The sequence below is a fragment of the Protomyctophum bolini genome (assembly GCF_963924005.1).
Source record: "Protomyctophum bolini genome assembly, chromosome: 10".
Classification (NCBI taxonomy): Eukaryota; Metazoa; Chordata; class Actinopteri; order Myctophiformes; family Myctophidae; genus Protomyctophum; species Protomyctophum bolini.
Genome location: NC_137871.1, coordinates 17596584 through 17608544, shown reverse-complemented (window position 1 = coordinate 17608544; position 11961 = coordinate 17596584). Strand labels below are relative to the sequence as shown.

The 11961-nt window shown below is 39.4% G+C and overlaps 2 protein-coding genes across 2 annotated transcripts; both read left to right on the top strand.

Moving 5' to 3' along the window:
• Window positions 1–1067: 1067 nt before the first annotated feature.
• Window positions 1068–3848, top strand: LOC308322204 (protocadherin alpha-C2-like; the record flags this gene model as incomplete). The annotated part of the gene is made up of 2 exons (XM_080773398.1): window positions 1068–3437; window positions 3744–3848. The coding sequence occupies exons 1-2, from the start codon at window positions 1131–1133 to the stop codon at window positions 3846–3848; spliced, it is 2412 nt and encodes an 803-aa protein (XP_080629524.1). The 5' UTR covers window positions 1068–1130.
• A 371-nt stretch (window positions 3849–4219) lies between these two features.
• On the top strand, window positions 4220–10917 carry LOC308322202 (protocadherin beta-16-like; the record flags this gene model as incomplete). The annotated part of the gene is made up of 3 exons (XM_080773395.1): window positions 4220–6622; window positions 9326–10408; window positions 10912–10917. 3 exons carry the CDS (start codon window positions 4220–4222, stop codon window positions 10915–10917), a joined length of 3492 nt encoding a protein of 1163 aa, XP_080629521.1.
• Window positions 10918–11961: the final 1044 nt, after the last annotated feature.

Here is an 11961-nt window from a genome sequence, read left to right as displayed (position 1 = left end):
ATTATGGAAGAAAAAAAAGGAAAAATATATTTTTAACACAAAAATAGCTAGAAATAGCCGACACATACCGGTATGACGTAAATTCTCCATTAATTCTCAATGCTGGCATTTCATGTTTGAAGAATCTACACTATGCTGAAGCCACCTTGATTCTTTAATATAAAATTTAACAAATAGCATTGTGCAGTTTATCACCCATGCGTCGCCGACCAGTACAATAGCGCCCCAATCTGAGGAAAAGGTCACCTGTCTGTGTCTAATAAAACCTCGCAGGTGTAACCCAGTTCAATTTGACTAAGCAGAACATGATTTGACAGGCTATACCTTCCTTCAATCAGCACTGCAGGCCAGGGGATGTGCGCTGTCCATGGTGCTGAAGTATCTCCTGAGACCTCAGCTCCCTCTGGTGGGTGAGATTATAAACCCAATGAAGTGATTAAGTAATATGTTTTAGTTAATTAGTGTGCCCTAACAGGGCGACCAGACAATAGTAATTGCCCTACGTTATTTATAGAGTAACCCCAAAAAGTACGTTATTTATTATTCCTCTAATTATGTTATTTGTAAGAACACCCCAAAGTCACTGAGTGACATGTTGTTGACCAAGAAACCATCGTCCTAATAAACGATATTTACATAGGCAACACCTGATTCTGATATATATTGACAAATGCATATAATCTTTCATGACAGGTGTATAGATGCAGGGTAAAATCTCACACTGTGCCAGTCATGCATGCATGCGCATATGATTTTGTCACAGGGTGTCACTGTTCGCCTACTATACAAGTCTATGTGATTCCAAGCAAGAACTCCCATCATGACACAGTCACACGCCCATTCATGAATGCAGAGGAACAGACCTGTAGGCTAAGCCCTCTGCGCTGTATTATTTTTTATTTTATTTTAACTAGCATTAATGTGGCCCAAATAGGCCTACAGTATACTGTACCAGTTTTGGGCTATATTTCTTCTATATCCACTTAAGAAGACCAATCCTTCAGATACGGGATTATTCTTTTTTTCTTAAAGGCAAAACAATGTATTTTCGGGGTGTCTCCACTGTCTTTGTCCTGTGTGCAGTATGGCCCAGGGCTTTGTCCGTGACACGGTACTCCGTACCCGAGGAGATGGAGAGGGGTTCTGTTGTGGCTAATTTGGCGGCTGATTTGGGACTTGAGCTCGGAGGCCTGGCTCAACGCGAGGTAAAACTTGATATTTTCCATAACAAAAAATATTTAGATGTTAACAAAAAGACAGGAGAGCTTTACATCATAGAAAAAATGGACAGAGAATATCTTTGTCCAACTAAAACAACAACATCATCATGTTTTCTAAAGCTAGACGTTATTATAGAAAGTCCCTTGCGAATATTCAACATAGAACTAGGTATAACAGACATTAATGACAATGCACCCCAATTTAGAAGAGATCGGATAGAACTCGATGTTTCAGAAGCGGCCACACCAGGAGAGAGATTCACTCTGGCCAATGCTGTGGACCCAGATGTCGGAATAAATACAATTAAAACGTACAAACTGAGTGCCAGCGAACATTTTACAATTGAGATCCAAACCGGCAGTGATGGCACTAAATACGTCGACCTGGTCCTGACCAAATCTTTAGATAGAGAGGAGCATGCTGTTCATAATCTAATACTGACCGCAGAGGACGGCGGGGTCCCCGTACGGTCGGGAACAGCTAACATTCTTGTTCGGGTACAGGATACAAACGACAATGCCCCTCAGTTCGACAAGCATGTTTACACGGTGAACATGACGGAGAATAGCCCGATAGGTACTCTTGTGTGGAAACTGAACGCTACAGATCTAGACGAGGGTCCCAATGCGGAGATATTATACTCTTTTACCCTTTACACATCCGAGAAAACACAAGATGTATTTGCATTAAATGCCAATACAGGGGAGATAACAGTGAAGGGAACAATTGACTATGAAGATATGACATTCTATGAGATGCACATTGAAGCTAAAGACAAGGGTACCCTTCCCTTATTGGGGCAGTGTAAAGTAGTGGTCCATGTAATGGATATGAATGACAATTATCCAGAGATTACCATACAGTCTATAAAGGGCACTGTTAATGAAGACATTCCTGTAGGAACAGTCATAGCGCTGGTGGGCATTAGCGACAGAGATACAGGTGATAATGGAAAAGTAGGTCTATCCATTAACAAACCATTGCCCTTTATTCTGAACCAGTCGTCTGATCGGCCAATCCATTACAAACTCATAGTTTCAGAACCTTTAGATCGAGAAAAGGTGCCTGAATATAGCGTCATGTTTATTGTGACAGATGGAGGCACGCCCCCTCTATCTGATAATGAAACAATAACTGTCCATCTACTGGACGTAAACGACAATGCACCGCAGTTTCCCCAGCCCTTTTACACTGTACGTGTAATGGAAAATAATGCTCCCGGGGCTCGAGTGATTTGCCTCACCGCGTATGACCCAGACCTCCATGAAAACCAGTATTTAGTTTATTTCATTGTAGAGAAGGAGATAGCCAACACCTCAATGTCCATGTTGTTCTCCATAAATCCGGAGAACGGAAATCTTTACGCACTAAAGACGTTTGACTATGAGTTTGAGAAGGAGTTTCTTTTCCACATTGAAGCCAGAGATTCTGGTGTTCCACCTCTCAGCAGTAACGTCAGTGTTCACATCATTATTGTGGACCAAAACGACAATAAACCGATCATTGTCTCTCCGTGGCGCCCGCACGGCAGTGTTGTGGAGGAAAAGATCCCAAGATCAACGGATAAAGGTTCCTTAGTGTCCAAAGTAATAGCCCTGGACACCGACTCACCACAGAACTCTCGAATTAGCTATCAGTTTTTACAAGTGAGTGATGCCACCTTGTTCAGTCTGGACCAATACAATGGAGAGATCCGGACAATGAGAATGTTCAGTTACAGAGATTCACGTCACCAACAGATGGTTGTTGTTGCCAAGGACAACGGGGAGCCTGCTCTCTCTGCTACAGTTACCATCAAGTTATCCACAATAGAGACTGCTGTCAAGGCCTACTCTGACATGACTGAAGTCCCTCTGGAATATGACATATTTTCAGATTTAAACCTGTATTTGCTCATCGGTCTGGGCTCAGTGTCCTTTCTCTTACTCATCACCATATTGGTCACCATCGTACTCAAGTGTCAGAAACCCAATTACAGCAAAACGGCTCCTCCCTGTAGGAACAGTGTGATAAGCAGTGAGAGGAACTCAACCATCGCGGATTCCACCCTAGTCTCTAATGATGCCTACTGGTACAGTATGTTTCTAGCAGAGACCAGGAAAGGAAAATTGGTGGTTAGACAGCCTGTGCCAAAGGGCTCCAGATACTTTGTGTCAAGTTTACCAAGAAGTACAGGAGTGACAGACACCAGCGACTCAGCAGCTTCAACTCTGCAGGTGAGAATTAATGTTACACCTATAGCTATACTGTATTCTGTAGGGCAGGCCTGGCTATCAGTTTTGTTTGCATTCCGTTTTAATGTCGTGAATGTTATGGTGCTCTGATTGTGTATTGAAATCCAACAACCATAATAACAACAAGAACAACAAGAACAACTACTAAAACATAATAATATAATATTAATGATAACACCATCTACTAAAATAATAATACATTTATAACAACAACATTAATATAACAATTATGAGGATGATAATAACAATAATAATAATATTAATACATATTAATAATCATAATCATAATCATCATCATCATCATCATCATCATCATCATCATCATCATCATGGTTAAAGTATTCAGCCATAATAAAATGTATGAAAAAAGTCAAGCTGGTTTTATGGATTTAACGTTTATTTAAAAAGTCAAGCTGGTCTTATAGATTTAACGTTTATTTATTATTATATGTTTTTTAAATTATTTAAGGTTCAATATGAATTGCATTGTGTGCAGAGGCTTATGATATGCGAAGTGTCGCTGTTTACTACATAAAATACTGTGCTTGTATAGTCGCCATGACAGTACATTTCAATAGAGTCACTGGACAGCTCCTGGTGCTGAAACACCCGTTTGAGAAACACGGAATGGATTTTCGCTTCTTTCGGATTATATAAAACATTTTTTAAATCGAGATCACAACTAGCAGTTTCCAACAAGAAACATGCATTACATTGGCTGAGCAGCTGCGCACTTACATTTAACAATGGGGTTATTTTTAACAATGCCTTCATGGAAAAGGTACGTCTCGCTCATTATTCTCCTGTCCGTTGTTCAGTACATATCGTCTTCAGTCACTCATTATTCTATACCTGAAGAAATGAAGGAAGGATCAGTTGTTGCCAATCTAGGCTCTGATTTAAGCTTGGACGTTAAAACGTTGAATAAAAGAAAGATGCGCCTCGACATAATTGCTAATAAAAAATATCTGGATGTGAACAAAGAGACCGGAGACCTGTATATCGTGGAGAAAATTGACAGAGAATATATCTGTACTACCAAATCATCACTATCATGTTATCTAAGATTGGAGGTAACACTGGAAAACCCTGTCCGTATGTTCAATATAGAACTCGAAATTTTAGACATTAACGACAACGCCCCTAAATTTAGAAGAGACACGATACATTTAGACTTATCAGAGTCAACACCCGTTGGAGAGCGATTCTCCCTGAGCAATGCAGTTGACCCAGACGTTGGAAGTAATTCAGTAAAGACCTATCATTTGAGTGACAGTGAACATTTTAACATTGAAGTTCAGACTTTGAGAGATGGAACAATGTCTGCTGATTTGATTCTGAAAAAGGCTTTAGACAGAGAGCAGCAGGCTGTTCATCATCTCATACTTACTGCTGTAGATGGTGGCACACCGACACGTTCTGGCACTGCCAGCATTATTGTCCGCGTTCTAGACACGAATGACAACGCCCCAACATTTGATAAAGAGAGTTATCAAATCAGTATAATGGAGAACTCTCCTATTGGAAGCCTTGTCGTCCATGTTAATGCCACAGACATGGACGAGGGACCAAATTCTGATATAATCTATTCTTATAGTCTGTACACCTCAGAGAAGGCACAAGAAACATTTAATCTGAATCCATCCACTGGTGAGATCAATGTAAAAGGAATGTTAAATTATGAAGACGTTCAGAGTTATGACATGGAAGTTATAGCAACAGATAAAGGAGCCAATGCATTATCAGGGCAGTGTAAAATAACAATTGCAGTAAAAGACATGAATGATAATCACCCAGAAATATCTATTAAATCATTTCATAGTCCAGTCAAGGAAAGTATAGAATTAGACACTGTGATAGCAGTGATTAGTGTCAGTGATAAAGACTCAGGAAACAATGGAATAGTTGATCTCCATATTCCTAAAAATATGCCTTTCAAACTCAGAGAATCATCTGATAACTATTTTGAATTAGTAGTGTCAGAACCATTAGACAGAGAGAAGGTTCCAGAATATGACATCACATTCACAGTCACAGACAGAGGCTCTCCTCCATTATATGACAATGAAACAATGACTTTAGAACTTTTAGATGTTAATGATAATGTTCCACAGTTCCCTCAGTCATTTTATACAATACGTGTACAGGAGAATAATGCCCCTGGGGGCTTGTTAAGTTCTGTCACTGCGTTTGATCCAGATTTACATGAAAACCAATATCTGGTTTATTTCATATTAGAGAGAGAGATAGCCAATACCTCCATGTCCATGCTCTTCTCTATAAATCCAGAGAATGGCAATCTTTATGCATTAAAAACATTTGACTATGAGATTGAGAAGGAATTCCTTTTCCACATTGAGGCCAGGGACTCTGGTGTTCCTCCACTCAGCAGTAACGTGACGATTCACATTATTATTGTGGATCAGAATGACAATAAACCTGTCATAGTCTCTCCATGGCGTGCGCATGGATCAGTGGTGGAGGAAAAGATCCCACGATCAACTGATAAAGGATCTCTAATTGCCAAGGTCATAGCTTTAGACACAGACTCCCCACAGAACTCTCGGATTAGCTACCAGTTTCTACAAGTGAGTGATGCCACCTTGTTCAGTCTGGACCAATACAATGGAGAGATCCGGACTATGAGAATGTTCAGCTACAGAGATTCACGTCACCAACAGATGGTTGTTGTTGCCAAGGACAACGGGGAGCCTGCTCTCTCTGCTACAGTAACCATCAAGTTATCCACAATAGAGACTGCTGTCAAGGCCTACTCTGACATGACTGAAGTCCCTCTGGAATATGACATCTTTTCAGATTTAAACCTATATTTGCTCATCGGTCTGGGCTCAGTGTCCTTTCTCTTACTGATCACCATATTGGTCACCATCGTACTCAAGTGTCAGAAATCCAGTTACAGCAAAACAGCTCCTCCATGTAGGAACAGTGTGATCAGCAGTGAGAGGAACTCATTCAACTCAACCATTGCTGATTCCACCCTGGTCTCTAATGATGCCTACTGGTACAGTATGTTTCTAGCGGAGACCAGGAAAGGAAAGTTGGTGGTTAGACAGCCTGTGCCAAAGGGCTCCAGATACTTCGTGTCAAGTTTACCAAGGAGTACAGGAGTGACAGACACCAGCGACTCAGCAGCTTCAACTTTGCAGGTGAGAAGTCATTTTACACCTATAGCTACATGTGTTAGGCCTATCAATTTGATTTGTATTCTGTTTAATGCCATGAATATTATGGTGATTTGATTGTGTATTAAAATCCAACAACTATATCAACAACAACCACAACAATAAAACAAAGATATACATTAACAACAACAACAACAAATAATAATAATAACAACAACAACAACAATAAAAACAACAAAAACAAAAACAACAGTATACTATAAACAAATTATTATTATGATAACAACAATAATAAAATAAATAGGCTAATAACGATATAGGAACGCGCTGACCCAGCAAGGCAAGGACTCGTTTACTGACTGACCTTGCAATGCAATGACTCGTTGACACAGAAAGGATGATTGGCTGCCCCAGTAATAATTGTGATTAGGTTCAGCTTGCTTGCTTTACTCAGTCAGTGTTCTGCTTTGTTTGACCTGAGGAGCAGTGTTTTATTTTCCTCTGACTGTGCTTGTTCATGACAGTAAAAGTAAGTATGTCTGATCGTTTATTGTAGGATATGGTGCTTTCCTTTTACATATAACCGTCATGTTATATATTTGTGAATGTTTTGAACATGCAAATGTGATTATACTTTATGCTGAATTATGTTTGATGGCTGTGCTGTACCTATACTGTAGATGATTTAAATAGTATTTTGGTTTATGTAAGAATAATTTGATGATTGTTTTGACCGCACTTCTGCACAGATTTATCCAAGTAAAGAACACTCTATAAGCTCCTCTCCTGTGATAAATTTTTATCGGAGTCCATCCATAAGTGTACCAGCTCTACTCTAACAGGCCCTATAGTCCTCTATTTATATTAGTAATGATAATAATAATAGTAATAATATGATGATGATCCATATATATATATATATATATATATATATATGTATATATACACACACACACACACACACACACACACACACACACACACACACACACACACACACACACACACACACACACATTCTTTCAGCCATAATTAAATGTATTAATAAAGTCAAGCTGGTCCTTTATTTTTTATTATTAAAGGTTCAATATGACTTGCTTGATGTGTAGGCTTATGCTATGCGAAAAGTGTCGCTGTTTACTACATAAAATACTGTGCTTGTAGTCGCCATGACAGTAGCCTATACAGTAGCCTACATTTCAATGAGAAGTCTTGAGTTGTGCCACCGGACAGCTCCTGGTGCTGAAACAGCCGATTGAGAAACACGGAATGGATATTCGCTTTTTTCGGCTGATATAAAACATTTTTTTTAAATCGAGATCACAACTTACAGTTTCCAGCTGTTAACATGCGCTATTCTGGCTGAATTGATGCACTTACAGTCATACAACAATGGGGTTATTTTTAACAATGCCGTCATGGAAAAGGTACGTCTCACTCATTATTCTCCTCTCCGCTGTTCAGTACATATCGTCTTCAGTCACTCATTATTCTATACCTGAAGAAATGAAGGAAGGATCTGTTGTCGCCAATCTAGCTTCAGATTTAGGACTGGATGTTAAAACGCTCAGTAAGAGGAAGATGCGGCTTGATATAATCGCCAACAAGAAATATCTGGATGTGAACAAAGAGACTGGTGAGCTTTTCATTGTGGAGAAGATTGACAGAGAAGATTGCCCTACCAAATCATCAGCATCATGTTATCTAAGATTGGAGGTAACTCTGGAAAATCCTCTCCGTATGTTTAATATAGAACTCGAAATTTTAGATATGAACGACAACGCCCCTCAATTTCGAAGAGACGCAATACATTTAGACTTATCAGAGTCAACACCCGTTGGAGAGCGATTCTCCCTGAGCAATGCTGTTGATCCAGACGTTGGAAGTAATTCAGTAAAGACCTATCATTTGAGTGAAAGTGAACATTTCAATATTGAAGTTCAGACGTTGAGAGATGGAACAAAGTCTGCTGATTTGATTCTTAAAAAGGCATTAGACAGAGAGCAGCAGGCTGTTCATCATCTCATACTTACTGCTGTAGATGGCGGCACACCGACACGTTCTGGTACTGCCAGCATTATTGTCCGTGTTCTAGACACGAATGACAACGCCCCCACATTTGATGAAGAGAGTTATCAAATCAGTATAATGGAGAACTCTCCTATTGGAAGCCTTGTAGTCCATCTTAATGCTACAGACTTAGACGAGGGGTCAAATGCTAATATAATCTATTCATATAGTTTGTACACCTCAGAGAAAGCACAAGATACATTTAACTTGAATCCATCGACTGGCGAGCTATCAGTAAAGGGAATGTTAAACTACGAGGACGTTAGAATTTATGATATGGAAGTTATAGCAACAGATAAAGGAGCCACTGCATTATCAGGGCAGTGCAAAATATCAATTGCAGTAAAAGACATGAATGATAATCACCCAGAAATATCTATCAAATCATTTCATAGTCCAGTCAAAGAAAGTATAGAATTAGACACTGTGATAGCAGTGATTAGTGTCAGTGATAAAGACTCAGAAAACAATGGAATAGTTGATCTCCATATTCCTAAAAATATGCCTTTCAAACTGAGAGAATCATCCGATAACTATTTTGAATTAGTAGTGTCAGAACCATTAGACAGAGAGAAGGTTCCAGAATATGAAATCACTTTCACAGTCACAGACAGAGGCTCTCCTCCATTATCTGACAATGAAACAATGACTTTAGAACTTTTAGATGTTAATGATAATGTTCCACAGTTCCCCCGGTCATTTTATACTATTCGTGTACAGGAGAATAATGCTCCAGGGGCCTTGTTAAGTTCTGTGACTGCGTTTGATCCAGATCTACATGAGAACCAGTATCTTGTTTATTTCATTTTAGAGAGAGAGATAGCCAATACCTCCATGTCCATGCTCTTCTCTATAAATCCAGAGAATGGTAATCTTTATGCATTAAAAACATTTGACTATGAGATTGAGAAGGAATTCCTTTTCCACATTGAGGCCAGAGACTCTGGTGTTCCTCCACTCAGCAGTAACGTGACTATTCACATCATTATTGTGGACCAGAATGACAATAAGCCTGTCATAGTTTCTCCATGGCGTGCACATGGATCAGTCGTGGAGGAAAAGATCCCACGATCAACTGACAAAGGATCTCTAATTGCTAAGGTGATAGCTTTAGACACAGACTCCCCACAGAACTCTCGGATAAGCTACCAGTTTCTACAAGTGAGTGATGCTACCTTGTTCAGTCTGGACCAATACAATGGAGAGATCCGGACTATGAGAATGTTCAGCTACAGAGATTCACGTCACCAACAGATGGTTGTTGTTGCCAAGGACAACGGGGAGCCTGCTCTCTCTGCTACAGTTACCATCAAGTTATCCACAATAGAGACTGCTGTCAAGGCCTACTCTGACATGACTGAAGTGCCTCTGGAATATGACATCTTTTCAGATTTAAACCTGTATTTGCTCATCGGTCTGGGCTCAGTGTCCTTTCTCTTACTGATCACCATATTGGTCACCATCGTACTCAAGTGTCAGAAATCCAGTTACAGCAAAACAGCTCCTCCCTGTAGGAACAGTGTGATCAGCAGTGAGAGGAACTCATTCAACTCAACCATTGCTGATTCCACCCTGGTCTCTAATGATGCCTACTGGTACAGTATGTTTCTAGCGGAGACCAGGAAAGGAAAATTGGTGGTTAGACAGCCTGTGCCAAAGGGCTCCAGATACTTTGTGTCAAGTTTACCAAGGAGTACAGGAGTGACAGACACCAGCGACTCAGCAGCTTCAACTCTGCAGGTGAGAACTCACCTCCTGTTTTTTCAAGGCTTTCAGATGTTTACACATTCTGTGTTAATGCTGTGAAAAGGTTATGGTGCGTTGATAGAAGAATAATGTCCACAGAAGCTAAATCAACCATCACCATAATAATATCAACACATTACTACTTCTACTGTTGCCGTATCCACCACATTGTATCCATAACAAGGAGTACGGACCATTGGTCAATTTTAATAATATGGTGCTCTGATAGCAACAAATTCCCACAAAGGCAATATCAACAACCCCATATACTCATCCTGCTTTCAGAAAATAAAATGCGATAACATAAATATTAAATATATAATTTAACCGCACCAACAAAACTATAAACTAAACCAAACTAAACTATCAACTCAACTCAACTCAACTCAACTCAATGCAAATTAGAGAAGTCTGATCCCACAAGATAGGACACATTTGATATCAAATCAATCAAATGAAACATGCAAATACAGATATCTCTCATCCCTTCCCCACAGTCATAAACAAAATATCAATTGAACCAGAATTTATGTCATTAGCATATTTCACCCCCATCATTTTGCTCAACAAAATACAAAAATGGTCCCCAAACCTGTTTAAAAGTATATAGTTTACTATATGGACAGGAAAAGTAGAAATCAAGTTAATTACTGAAACAAATACTAAAACATATTGTCTACTGACTCTACTCTTCATATGAGATTAACTGTAATTTAAGTATTTGTCTTTGTATAATATGCTAAAAAGTGTGTGTGTGTGTGTGTGTGTGTGTGTGTGTGTGTGTGTGTGTGTGTGTGTGTGTGTGTGTGTGTGTGTGTGTGTGTGTGTGTGTGTGTGTGTGTGTGTGTGTGTGTGTGTGTGTGTGTGTGTGTGTGTGTGTGTGTGTGTGTGTGTGTGTGGTATGCACACACACGCACACGGTAATTGTATTTCTCTGTCTCTCTCTCTTTCCCTCTTTATCAGTTTTACGTATTTTATTCTTTCTCATGAACTCCAGTATTATTGTTATATAATTTCTAATAAATACATACATTAACAAATAACAACAACAACAACAACAACAACAATGACCAACTCATAATAGCTGTAATTCATAATGGTCAATTCGACTACTTTTTATAACATAAACTTAAGCTGGCATTTCAATTCAATTCCATTTCAACGTTTTAATACTTTAATTTTACCTACTGTATCGCGTTAGGTGCAGAGGTGTAGCCTATTATTTACGACAAGTGGCGCTATTTTCTACATAAAACACTCGGTCGTTGTCGCCATGACATAGTAATCTTAGTGAGAAATGTGAAACTGCGTAGAGGGAGTAGCCACTGGACAGCTCCCTGGTGCTGAAACAGTCTTTCTGAGATAAACGGGTCAGATTGGGACTTATAGACTTTTCAACTGAGTACAGAAAACTAACCATTTGCTCTTTGTGGAAACATGTATTATACTGGCTGAGCTGCTGCACATTTAGGCTATACCACAACAATGGTCTCGTTTTTAACAATGCCGTCATGGAAAAGGTATGTCTCGCTTATCCTTCTCCTTTC